This window comes from Poromitra crassiceps (genome assembly GCF_964638095.1).
Source record: "Poromitra crassiceps genome assembly, chromosome: 2".
Taxonomy (NCBI): Eukaryota; Metazoa; Chordata; class Actinopteri; order Beryciformes; family Melamphaidae; genus Poromitra; species Poromitra crassiceps.
The window spans coordinates 109,053,549-109,067,583 of record NC_139624.1 but is presented as its reverse complement, the minus strand read 5'-3'; the positions used below and the strand labels follow the sequence as shown (position 1 = coordinate 109,067,583).

The 14,035-nt window shown below is 44.7% G+C and overlaps 1 protein-coding gene across 1 annotated transcript in view; it reads right to left on the bottom strand.

Annotated features, from left to right (window-relative positions):
* LOC310795342 (cadherin-6-like) overlaps positions 1–1,431 on the bottom strand; it is a gene marked incomplete at both ends in the record, with an annotated part of 69,253 nt that extends 67,822 nt beyond the window's left edge. Inside the window, one exon of the mRNA XM_083657385.1 lies at positions 1,192–1,431. Within this exon, the coding sequence (XP_083513511.1) occupies positions 1,192–1,431 (240 nt within the window). The remainder of the gene's footprint in view (positions 1–1,191) is intronic.
* Positions 1,432–14,035: the final 12,604 nt, after the last annotated feature.

The following is a 14,035-nucleotide window of genomic DNA, read 5'->3' as shown; positions in this document are numbered from 1 at the left end:
CTGTGTTTCTGCACTGCACTTCCCTTCCCACACATCACCTGTCAGTCAAACAGTGTGTGCTCTGTGGTGTCCTTTTCTTGGATTTTCTATTGATAAAGTTTGAGTTTCTGTAAGTGGTGCTATTTTTCCTGTCTGTTCAGCCGTGGTCCCAGGTTGATTTTGGGTATGAAAGGGTTAACCCGGGCTGCCTGACCCATGCTGGACCAGGGTCGAATAAGGGTTAATTTCAGTGTGGCACCACCCGCCCTGAGTTGCTATGTTATGCTAATAACCTACAGTATATTCTAACTGTTATGCATCTCTCTCAGGTTGTTATGCTAATAACCTATGCTAACTGGGCACGGGAAGGTAGGTGCTGAGGGTGCTGCAGCACCCCCTGGTGGTGGCTGCAGTCCCTGCATCTTTTTGGATGCAGCCCTTCCAGCCGCGTGTATACTTTTGCCAACCCAGTTTAGATGAAACCACACCCTGAACTCATTTGATTGGTCGCCGCAACTGCTTCTTCCTGCTCTGCTAAGCAAGTAACTCCTCCGAACTCATCCGCCGAAGTGAGGTGGAGACACACATACCAATTCCCCCTCATTCCCGTCACTGCCCGCTGCCACCACTGACAAACTATCGTAAACAGCAGTGGCGACTCCGCCCCAACCCTCTCTTTACAGCTAGGCAGGCATGGGTCAAAGAGAACTCTTTCCCCGAAGTCAAGTGTGTTTTCCCCGTTTCCACCGTTTCTCCTTCCCCTGGAGATGTGTGGCTCGCATCCCGGCTTCGTTATGCAGCGCTGCCCGCTCCTAGTTCTCTGAGCCACACATCTCCAGGGGAAGGAGAAACAGGGGAAAACGGGGAAAACACACTCGACTTCGGGGAAAGAGTTATCTTTGACCGGTGCCTGCCTGGCTGGGTCATAAGGATTTCTGCAATGCAGAAAGAACAGACGGAACCATGGAATTTGGTAATAAACATGGAATCAACTGTAACACATGGAATAGTGCAGAATTTTCTGTAATTTATCTGAAATGGATAAAAGTAGGACTAATTATCAAAACCAAATGGGGGTTTCTGACCCTACTTGGGTAATAAATTAGGGGTCCTGACATTGATATGAAAAAGATTGAAAATCACAGAGAGTAGCAAAACAGACATGTATTTACATTGCAGAGTATTACTTTAAAATAAACGTTCACACATTACCTTTCCGACATACTGCCCCCCATCTTCCCCGGTGTATTCCTCCAACAAAAAGAACTGGTTCCACATCCAGCCTCGTTTGGAGCGCCTGAGCGGCAGTCCGTTGGCGTCCTGTCCGCTCAGCCCCGTGGACCCGCGATGCCCCCCTGTAGTCCTCCTCAGGGCCCTGAGCCCCGCCCCCGGACAGCTGAGGTGGGCCATGGCCCATAGCACCAGCAATAGGCATGCTTTCCCTCTATCCATGGCCAGGATACCACCACAACCTTCTGTCTTCTCCCCCGTCGGTCTGTGTCCGTCCAGCGGTCTTTGGTCAGTATCGGAGTATCGGATCCCTCCTCATGCTGTAATCTACCGAAAAGGCTCCTCAGACTCCCATAGGGCGGCCACCAGCACCTGGGACATACACACAAGAACAAACTGTCAATACTGGGAGGACAAGCGGCAATTAGTTATTGTTCAAGCGCTTGCTTCTTAACCTCTGACTGGGGCTGCAGTCACAGCAGCTTCCTGAGTCCAGTCAATTTCAAAATTTGACCAAAACAGCTTCCTGAGTCCAGTCAATCCAAAATAAGATCAAAACACTGAAGAGAGGAAGAAAATAGGCAATGGTGTGTATACACTTCTTTCCAAATCTAAAAATAGATATTGAGGAGTTTCTTAAAGATCAAAAGAGGTGGAAATCTGTCTGCACAAGCTCTGTGCGATAGCCTTCAACAGCCAACTAAGCAGCTATACTTGTACTTTTACTTTTTACTTATTTTCATCAAATTTACAGTTACAGTTGTAGTCAAGGAGAAGGAGAACACATTCAGTTGCATTATCAATAGGATCTTGGTGATAAAGGTGATATTGGCTTTGAAATTTAGATTACTACCACGTTTAATTATATTTTTCCTTTGTTCCATCTCTATTTACTCTGGAATGGTAATAGTTATAGATTTACTGACAATGGGAGAGACTAGATGCACCCTCCTGGTCTACATTTTCCCCAGCTACATTAAAAAAAAAAAAAAAAAAATCTTAGATAACCATGGCCAAACCCTAACTAACCTTAACCAAACCCTTAACCTTAACCATGACCAAACCCTAACTGACCTTAACACAGTTATTTTACTTGCCTAACCATAACCGTACCAACCAACCTTTGGGCCATAATTGACGTTTTAATCTGGATGAAGGCCAGGAGGGTGCATCATCTCTCCCACTGACAAGGGATTCATATTCCCTAGCTTCTTCTCATCTCTCAAATGAGCTATTCCTGATTCATTTTAGGTGTTTCTTGCTGATTTTTGGCAACACTTTTTGTGGTCAAGGCATATAATTTTTTACTAATCGTGAAAAAGTTGAGTCGACGCGTCCACTAACGGCCGAGACCAAGATGAGTCCAATAAAGCGAGGGCAAATCTGTAATAATGACTGTATTTTACAAGCGCTTCCTCAGACAATAAAAAAGATTTAAACACTAATCGAGTCGAAGACGTTAGAGAAGATGTCTCGAGACCAGAGTGATGAGCTGCAGCTCAGTCTCTGACTGTCTCTCTGCCTTCACATCCACACAAGCACCCATATACTCATATACACTCATTCACTCATATTCACACACACAGGTGGAATGCGATCCAGCATAACTATAGCTGCATCAGTGATTCCCATACTTCTTCCAGAGGAAATTTGATTGACAGCGTGGATGTTTGCCGACCTGATAAATATCAGATTAGAACATTTTACACATCAATGTACAGACCTGCAGCTTGTACAGCATGTGTAGAGCTACTTTATCAGCATTAAGCTCCTGAATCAACATCTAATGGAGTGCAAGCCTCTGTGTGGAGCGGTCCGTTCTATCTTTTGAAACAATCTGCCTCGGCACACTTTGTTATCGGACCCAGCAGAATGCCAATGGAGACCCTGGGCAATGTCAACCCCCAGTTTATTACCTTCAGATCAATGTAAAGATACCGAGCAAAATGGCTGTTTGCAAAAGCACCGAGAGGAGCCTCGCTGCGGGAACTGGCATATCTCCGCTCTCCCTGGCTCAATCATCTCTCTCACCCCAACCCAATCGCCAGGATAAAATGTCGGCATTGTATGTTTTTGGAATCCATGGAAATGTGCATTTTACATCTACAAACAAAACACGGTTGATGGTCAATTTGAAAACCTTGTTGCCTTTCCGACGTTAAACGCAAATAAAACAACTTTGGTTATGTTGCTTATTGCACTTTTTATACTCTTTTTTTTTAAAGTTTTGTTGTGATGCTTTTAAATGTCCATTTTATTTCTTCTTTTCGTTTATTTTCCTGTGTGCTTAATGAAGTTGCTTAATGCACTTTTTATACTCTTTTTTTTAAGTTTTGTTGTGATGCTTTTAAATGTCCGTTTTACTCTCTTCTCTTCTTTTATTTTCCTGTCAACCATTTTATGTGAAGCACTTTGAATTGCCTCTGTGTATGAAATGTGCTATACAAATAAACTTGACTTGACTTGACTTGACTATGTTTAGGCAAGTAAAACAACGTGGCTAGGTTTAGGCAACAAAACAACTTGGTTAAAGTTAGGGTTATGGTTTTGGTGGGGTCCAAACTGAAACAAAATACATGTCCTGCCCTCGCTCAGGAATTGAACTTGCTCTCACTTGTAAGACGGAGATGCTAGGCGCCCGTGAGGTACTTCAACATGACAGTCTTGAAAGTGAATATTAACGTTATACTATATTAGATATTCAGAAATGTCCATGAATTTCTGTGGATTCCAGAAACGTACAACACCAATATTTTATTCTGGCAACTGGGCCGCCCCCCTGTCTCTCTCTCCATCATCCTCCAAAGGGCCGTGTTGAATTTGTTGGCAAATTGTGGAGAAATCGGAACAAGAGGAACAGAAGACATAGGGGGAGAAGGGGGGCTTGTAGAAAGAGGGAAAGAAGGCCATGTATTCTGCTTTTGTTCTCATTATTCCTTCTCGGCTGGGCGATATCCAGGCCGCCAGTGTTCCTGGGGGTTTGGTAGGGGGGTTATCAGGTGGGTCCGCTGGGGAACGTCTGCTCTCTCAGTCTCTCAGATTGGGGGGTTAGGGGGAGAGGGGGTGCAGTCTAGCCCCCCCAAATGTATGGTCGGCTTCCCTCCTCGGGTATGTTGGGAAATGGACATGAATTAAGTAGCCCGACCTGCATGCAGGAGTGGAGGCAGACAGACTGAAGGGAGAGTGAGAGTGAGAGAAATAGAGCAAGAAAGTGAATGAGAGAGCAAGAGAGAAGGAGAGAGCCAGTGAAGATACTGTAGTTAGGAGCGGGAAGGAGGCACGGGCAGGTCGAGGTGAGCACAGTGACGTCACCATAGCAGGATTTGGTCTTGGATATGAATAGTTAGTCTATAATACAGTGGTTCTCAAACTTTCCACATCAAGGACCTCTAAACTGACACAAATTAGAGCATGGAAAGAGCTGCAGCGATTAATCAATCAATCTACTCTAATCTTTTCTTTTTTTAGGAAATAGTCCAGATACTCTGATTCCAGCTTCTTAAATGTGAATCTTTTTCTGGTTTCTTTACTCCTCTATAACAGTCAACTGAATATTTTTGGGTTGTAAGGGGAAAAAATACTTGAGGACGTCGTCTTGGGCTTTGGGAAACACTGATCAACATTTTTCATAAAGGCCAAACAACTAATCGATTAAATCAAGAAAATAATAGACAGATTGATCGACAATGAAAACAATCACTAGCAGCCCATACCACGATCTCCATTTGATAAGACTAGTTTTGCTTTTAGAAACTCATCACCAAAATAGTCATATTCTGTTCTGTTTTTATGGATGTATTGTTTGTTATGTATTGTTATGGATGTGTTGTTATGGATACAGTGAAATTATTCCCCTTTTTGCTCGGCACTCACTGGAACCCCTCAAGGACCCCTGGGCGTCCCCGGACCACACTTTGAAAACCACTGGTCTAATAAATGAAAGCTTGTGCTGCTGCGATACGAAAAAGCATCAAACAGTGTGACAAAAGAGCTACTGTGCTTCAGCAAAGTCCGAGTCAGAGAGCTTGGTAGCAGTTTTTAGGTTTCGATGCCGGTCGGGTGTCCGTCTTTGTCAGCTCGGGAAGTGAAAATAGCTCCATATTTGGCTCCTGCAGCAGTTTGTCAACCTGTTCAGGCTTCGCTTCAAAACACGGCGAACGGTTTGAATGTTTTCAGCTGGTTGACTCTGCTGCAGCCCGCTGCCAAGAGCCAGACTGCGGTTCTGTCCATTCCAATTCTCTTAACCATCCAAATCCGTATGTTTACCCCTCTGGAGGTGACTCCGAAATGGAATTTAAAGCAATATTCCACTTAGTTTTAACATGGGGGTTATTCAGTACTACACTGCCATGAAAACCAGAATATAAACCACTCACCAAGATGGGACATTTGAATGAAGCCACAAAAACAGTCTGAAAACTCACATTTAATAGGCCTAAAAAATATATATTTTCAAATGACATGGGTCCAACGTTTTAGAACATAATTTCACAAAAAGGAGTTTTACTGATAGAAGAGAACATAGGCTAGGAAGGATCCTGTCACGTTCTAATTGGTTAGGCTCCATTATCATGTGTTGATTGGCTGGGGGCCTGATTTGAGGGCGGGCCTACCTAGCGCTCAGGTGTCATTTCCAGCAGGAAGTGCGAAGTGAGTGTGGCATTTGAGAGCTGGCCGGGAACGCCATGCAGACGGAAAGTTCAACTGAACTCCAAAATGAACGATAATGGCTTAACTAATGAATTTTGACTGTGTAACCGTGATGAAAAAATATTCATCAGTGAATGTGTTTTCCGTTTACATGCACACAATATTCCACTATTATTCCAAAAATGACAATATTCTGAATTTGATATGGGTCATGTAAACAGCATATTCCGGTTGGATTTTCTGAATTTGGCCTTTTTCCGAATTTAGCATTTACAGATTAAGACATGTGCGATATGTCAATATTATTCGGGTTTTAGGAGCATTCTTTGGACTATGCGTCTTAATCAGGGTTTTTACCACAGTTTGCGACACAATGCACATAGAGATCTTGCCTGTTTGCGGTCAGCTGATGTGTGCTAGCCAGAGATGCATGCGAAAAGAAAAGCCTGCATTTCTGATCGGAAGGAGAAACATGCCTAACCTAGCCTACTTTTAACCATTAGGAAAGACTTGGATATCAACAGGTTTATAAATATCACTATGCCAAACTTTTCAGCAGCAGGCTCCTGAAATGGACCAGATGACGCTGGTAAGAATAGGAAAAAAGAAGTTGTGGCCCAGTAATGCTAAGCTAACGTCTGCTCAAACAAGCACTGTCATTTAACGTTAATTGTCCAACTGAGTTATTAATAATTAGTAACTACCCACTAGCTGGGTGACCATGACCATTTAGGAGAAATAGATTGAGAGACTGGATCAGCGTTTATCTCTAAATACTAATTTTATTAAACCAAAGATGACGATGGACCCAGGATCTGTTGTTGAATCTATTCACTAATGTGTTAAATGTCAGTTTTCAGTCTATTTTCGTGGCTCATTCAAATGAATGGGAAGTAAAAATGTGAACACTTCAAGCTCCAGCTGCATCACATTGAGTATGAGTAGTTTATATTGTGGTTTTCATGGAGGTCAAGTGGTGAATAACCCCCATGTTAAAACTAAGTGGACCATCACTTTAACTCGCCGAACACATTCCGGCATAAGGATAGAAACGTTTCTACAACTCAATATTCAATCTTTTCGGTAGATCTCTTTTCGGTTTTCAAATGCAGTTCTTGTGACAACACTATAGGGGCAAAGAGAGTGGAGGAGAGAGCGAGATGGAGAGAGGGAGTGAAGGAGAGGTAGAAACGTCCTGTCAGAGCAGCGTCAGCAGTCAAAGCGGGAGTCTGGGCCATCCATTACGCTTACCTGTCTTCCAGAGGCAGCCAAGGCATGCCCTGCGTTCCCCTTATGAGGCAGATTGCAAATGCGGGAACGCTGGGGGTTAGGTCCCCTCTTTCTTTTTCCCTCGTGCCTTGCAGTTTATCGTACCCCCTACCCCTTCCCCCCCATCTCCCCTCCCTCCATGTCAAAGCTGCAGTACTTTGCCTGCAAAGCCGCCGGAGCTGATATGCATTATCGCCGGGCTTTTGCGCTGTGAGAGCCGGTCACTTTGCATGTGTCCTCTGTCTGGCTCAGCACGGGGAGGGGAGGGTCAATAGCGCGCATGCTGATGGCGGCAGTGCGCGTGCTGATGGCGGCAGGTGAGAGTGAGGCGTATTGTCAGGACTCATAATAACGCCCGTGGAGAAATGGCCTCTTGGACCGCGGCGCTCGATCTGCAGTGTCTCCACGCCGCTGCAGCTCTCACGGCTCTGGCTCTGTTTCCAATCCACATTTTCTTGCTAGATGACTGCATGTTCTCTTACCACTTTCTCTCTGTCTCTTTCTAGTATTTCCCTTTTTCATTGCCGCACCCCCACGCCCTCAACTCCCAGCGCACTCGACTTTATGAATTTACTTAATTGACACTGGTGAGGAGCGTGTGGGACTTTGAGCTATTGATTTGCTGTAGGCTTTCAGCATGGTTGGAAATACCAGGCGGTCTCTGGGGTCGACTCGTGAAGCTTTCTACCTCCGGTCCCCCAGCACTGGGAAGGCCGGCCTTTTCAATGGATTTCTTCATAATGTCACTGTGGAAAGCTAATGCTCCCCGCCGTATGGAGGGCCCCACGCTCCCTCCGGGGCGCTCACCCCTTGACCACATTTGTCATACCCTGGAAGCCATATTGAAACCGCTCCCCGCCCTGATAATTCTCCTGACAAGGGACCAATAGCAGGAGTAAGCCGGCTGCATCTGAAGCTTGATTTTGCCTCGTCAAATACTGCAGCGCCACATGTCACCCTATGGCTGGGACAAAACGCCTCCTTCTTTATATTTGGCTCGTGTGTGTGTGTGTGTGTGTGTGTGTGTGTGTTTGTGTGTGTGTGTGTGTGTGTGTGTGTGTGTGTGTGTGTGTGTGTGTGTGTGTGATACCTTCCAACATTAGGCTGTGAATTAGAGGGAGGTTTTCTGAGGTATCAGCAAATGCACCCTCCCCACCCACCCCAAGAATCAGGTCCGTCGAAAACCTGTCAGTGATGTGATCCATTGTTCTATAGATTTATGCTGACATGTGGAAAAATGCTCATACTACCCCTGTAAAGGGGAGTCTCGTGGGTACCCTACTCATATAACCCATTTTCAGTCAGATATCTTGAGGTGAGGTCAAGGGACCCCTTTGAATATTGTTTTCTCCTGGCCAAAATGTAGCTTAAGTTATTCAGACCCCTTCCCGAAAAGCTAGCATGACATGGTTGGTGCCAATGGATGCCTTAGGTCAGAGGTTCTCAAATGTTTTTCAGCCAAGGACCCCTTACAAGATGGAAAATATACCGGGGACCCCCTCATTCAGATTTGTGATTTTGGGCTAAGCTTAATTGTTTCCACGGTAACGTGCTTGACTTTTAAATTGATAGGTTTGTTATATTAGAATGTAATCCATGAACCATTTTAGATTTAAAGCATCAAATATTTTCGTTGAACTATGAAGCTTTTGATAAATAAAATTTTTATTTTTTATTTTCCTGAAAACTTTTTGCCTGAAAAGTGCCAGGGACCCCTGGGGGTCCCCGGACCCCCATTTGAGAACCACTGCCTTGGGTCATCTAGTTTCATAATGATACTAGTAGCTTCACTTCTCGCTTTAGAACCGGGCCCACTGCAGCTTGTTTCATAATGATACTAGTAGCTTCACTTCTCTCTTTAGAACCGGGCCCACTGCAGCTTGTTTCATAATGATACTAGTAGCTTCACTTCTCGCTTTAGAACCGAGCCCGCTGCAGCTTGTTTCATAATGATACTAGTAGCTTCACTTCTCTCTTTAGAACCGAGTGCAGTGGGCTCGGTTCTAAAGAGAGAAGTGAAGCTACTAGTATCATTATGAAACAAGCTGCAGTGGGCCCGGTTCTAAAGAGAGAAGTGAAGCTACTAGTATCATTATGAAACAAGCTGCAGTGGGCTCGGTTCTAAAGCGAGAAGTGAAGCTACTAGTATCATTATGAAACAAGCTGCAGCGGGCTCGGTTCTAAAGAGAGAAGTGAAGCTACTAGTATCATTATGAAACAAGCTGCAGTGGGCTCGGTTCTAAAGAGAGAAGTGAAACTACTAGTATCATTATGAAACAAGCTGCAGCGGGCTCGGTTCTAAAGAGAGAAGTGAAGCTACTAGTATCATTATGAAACAAGCTGCAGTGGGCCCGGTTCTAAAGAGAGAAGTGAAGCTACTAGTATCATTATGAAACAAGCTGCAGTGGGCTCGGTTCTAAAGCGAGAAGTGAAGCTACTAGTATCATTATGAAACAAGCTGCAGCGGGCTCGGTTCTAAAGAGAGAAGTGAAGCTACTAGTATCATTATGAAACAAGCTGCAGCGGGCTCGGTTCTAAAGAGAGAAGTGAAACTACTAGTATCATTATGAAACAAGCTGCAGTGGGCTCGGTTCTAAAGCGAGAAGTGAAGCTACTAGTATCATTATGAAACAAGCTGCAGCGGGCTCGGTTCTAAAGAGAGAAGTGAAGCTACTAGTATCATTATGAAACAAGCTGCACCGGGCTCGGTTCTAAAGCGAGAAGTGAAGCTACTAGTATCATTATGAAACAAGCTGCAGTGGGCTCGGTTCTAAAGCGAGAAGTGAAGCTACTAGTATCATTATGAAACAAGCTGCAGTGGGCTCGGTTCTAAAGCGAGAAGTGAAGCTACTAGTATCATTATGAAACAAGCTGCAGTGGGCTCGGTTCTAAAGCGAGAAGTGAAGCTACTAGTATCATTATGAAACAAGCTGCAGCGGGCTCGGTTCTAAAGCGAGAAGTGAAGCTACTAGTATCATTATGAAACAAGCTGCAGCGGGCTCGGTTCTAAAGAGAGAAGTGAAGCTACTAGTATCATTATGAAACAAGCTGCAGCGGGCTCGGTTCTAAAGAGAGAAGTGAAACTACTAGTATCATTATGAAACAAGCTGCAGTGGGCTCGGTTCTAAAGCGAGAAGTGAAGCTACTAGTATCATTATGAAACAAGCTGCAGCGGGCTCGGTTCTAAAGAGAGAAGTGAAGCTACTAGTATCATTATGAAACAAGCTGCACCGGGCCCGGTTCTATAGCGAGAAGTGAAGCTACTACTATCATTATGAAACAAGCTGCAGCGGGCTCGGTTCTATAGCGAGAAGTGAAGCTACTAGTATCATTATGAAACAAGCTGCAGTGGGCTCGGTTCTATAGCGAGAAGTGAAGCTACTAGTATCATTATGAAACAAGCTGCAGTGGGCCCGGTTCTATAGCGAGAAGTGAAGCTACTAGTATCATTATGAAACAAGCTGCAGCGGGCTCGGTTCTAAAGAGAGAAGTGAAGCTACTAGTATCATTATGAAACAAGCTGCAGCGGGCTCGGTTCTAAAGAGAGAAGTGAAGCTACTAGTATCATTATGAAACAAGCTGCAGCGGGCCCACTGCAGCTTGTTTCATAATGATACTAGTAGCTTCACTTCTCGCTTTAGAACCGAGCCCGCTGCAGCTTGTTTCATAATGATACTAGTAGCTTCACTTCTCTCTTTAGAACCGAGCCCGCTGCAGCTTGTTTCATAATGATACTAGTAGCTTCACTTCTCTCTTTAGAACAGAGCCCGCTGCAGCTTGTTTCATAATGATACTAGTAGCTTCACTTCTCGCTTTAGAACCGGGCCCGCTGCAGCTTGTTTCATAATGATACTAGTAGCTTCACTTCTCGCTATAGAACCGGGCCCGCTGCAGCTTGTTTCATAATGATACTAGTAGCTTCACTTCTCGCTATAGAACCGGGCCCACTGCAGCTTGTTTCATAATGATACTAGTAGCTTCACTTCTCTCTTTAGAACCGGGCCCGCTGCAGCTTGTTTCATAATGATACTAGTAGCTTCACTTCTCGCTTTAGAACCGAGACCGCTGCAGCTTGTTTCATAATGATACTAGTAGCTTCACTTCTCGCTATAGAACCGGGCCCGCTGCAGCTTGTTTCATAATGATACTAGTAGCTTCACTTCTCGCTATAGAACCGGGCCCGCTGCAGCTTGTTTCATAATGATACTAGTAGCTTCACTTCTCGCTATAGAACCGGGCCCGGTGCAGCTTGTTTCATAATGCTACTAGTAGCTTCACTTCTCTCTTTAGAACCGAGCCCGCTGCAGCTTGTTTCATAATGATACTAGTAGCTTCACTTCTCGCTTTAGAACCGAGCCCGCTGCAGCTTGTTTCATAATGATACTAGTAGCTTCACTTCTCGCTTTAGAACCGAGCCCGCTGCAGCTTGTTTCATAATGATACTAGTAGTTTCACTTCTCGCTATAGAACCGAGCCCGCTGCAGCTTGTTTCATAATGATACTAGTAGCTTCACTACTCGCTATAGAACCGGGCCCGGTGCAGCTTGTTTCATAATGATACTAGTAGCTTCACTTCTCTCTTTAGAACCGAGCCCGCTGCAGCTTGTTTTATAATGATACTAGTAGCTTCACTTCTCGCTTTAGAACCGAGCCCGCTGCAGCTTGTTTCATAATGATACTAGTAGCTTCACTTCTCGCTTTAGAACCGAGCCCGCTGCAGCTTGTTTCATAATGATACTAGTAGCTTCACTTCTCGCTTTAGAACCGAGCCCACTGCAGCTTGTTTCATAATGATACTAGTAGCTTCACTTCTCGCTATAGAACCGAGCCCACTGCAGCTTGTTTCATAATGATACTAGTAGCTTCACTTCTCTCTTTAGAACCGAGCCCGCTGCAGCTTGTTTCATAATGATACTAGTAGCTTCACTTCTCTCTTTAGAACCGAGCCCGCTGCAGCTTGTTTCATAATGATACTAGTAGCTTCACTTCTCTCTTTAGAACCGAGCCCGCTGCAGCTTGTTTCATAATGATACTAGTAGCTTCACTTCTCTCTTTAGAACAGAGCCTGCTGCAGCTTGTTTCATAATGATACTAGTAGCTTCACTTCTCGCTTTAGAACCGAGCCCGCTGCAGCTTGTTTCATAATGATACTAGTAGCTTCACTTCTCTCTTTAGAACCGAGCCCACTGCAGCTTGTTTCATAATGATACTAGTAGCTTCACTTCTCGCTATAGAACCGAGCCCGCTGCAGCTTGTTTCATAATGATACTAGTAGCTTCACTTCTCGCTATAGAACCGGGCCCACTGCAGCTTGTTTCATAATGATACTAGTAGCTTCACTTCTCTCTATAGAACCGGGCCCGCTGCAGCTTGTTTCATAATGATACTAGTAGCTTCACTTCTCTCTTTAGAACCGAGCCCGCTGCAGCTTGTTTCATAATGATACTAGTAGCTTCACTTCTCTCTTTAGAACCGAGCCCGCTGCAGCTTGTTTCATAATGATACTAGTAGCTTCACTTCTCGCTATAGAACCGGGCCCACTGCAGCTTGTTTCATAATGATACTAGTAGCTTCACTTCTCGCTATAGAACCGAGCCCACTGCAGCTTGTTTCATAATGATACTAGTAGCTTCACTTCTCGCTATAGAACCGAGCCCGCTGCAGCTTGTTTCATAATGATAGTAGTAGCTTCACTTCTCGCTATAGAACCGGGCCCGGTGCAGCTTGTTTCATAATGATACTAGTAGCTTCACTTCTCTCTTTAGAACCGAGCCCGCTGCAGCTTGTTTCATAATGATACTAGTAGCTTCACTTCTCGCTTTAGAACCGAGCCCACTGCAGCTTGTTTCATAATGATACTAGTAGTTTCACTTCTCTCTTTAGAACCGAGCCCGCTGCAGCTTGTTTCATAATGATACTAGTAGCTTCACTTCTCTCTTTAGAACCGAGCCCGCTGCAGCTTGTTTCATAATGATACTAGTAGCTTCACTTCTCGCTTTAGAACCGAGCCCGCTGCAGCTTGTTTCATAATGATACTAGTAGCTTCACTTCTCGCTTTAGAACCGAGCCCACTGCAGCTTGTTTCATAATGATACTAGTAGCTTCACTTCTCGCTTTAGAACCGAGCCCACTGCAGCTTGTTTCATAATGATACTAGTAGCTTCACTTCTCGCTTTAGAACCGAGCCCACTGCAGCTTGTTTCATAATGATACTAGTAGCTTCACTTCTCGCTTTAGAACCGAGCCCGGTGCAGCTTGTTTCATAATGATACTAGTAGCTTCACTTCTCTCTTTAGAACCGAGCCCGCTGCAGCTTGTTTCATAATGATACTAGTAGCTTCACTTCTCGCTTTAGAACCGAGCCCACTGCAGCTTGTTTCATAATGATACTAGTAGTTTCACTTCTCTCTTTAGAACCGAGCCCGCTGCAGCTTGTTTCATAATGATACTAGTAGCTTCACTTCTCTCTTTAGAACCGAGCCCGCTGCAGCTTGTTTCATAATGATACTAGTAGCTTCACTTCTCGCTTTAGAACCGAGCCCACTGCAGCTTGTTTCATAATGATACTAGTAGCTTCACTTCTCTCTTTAGAACCGGGCCCACTGCAGCTTGTTTCATAATGATACTAGTAGCTTCACTTCTCTCTTTAGAACCGAGCCCGCTGCAGCTTGTTTCATAATGATACTAGTAGTTTCACTTCTCTCTTTAGAACCGAGCCCACTGCAGCTTGTTTCATAATGATACTAGTAGCTTCACTTCTCTCTTTAGAACCGAGCCCGCTGCAGCTTGTTTCATAATGATACTAGTAGCTTCACTTCTCGCTTTAGAACCGAGCCCACTGCAGCTTGTTTCATAATGATACTAGTAGCTTCACTTCTCTCTTTAGAACCGGGCCCACTGCAGCTTG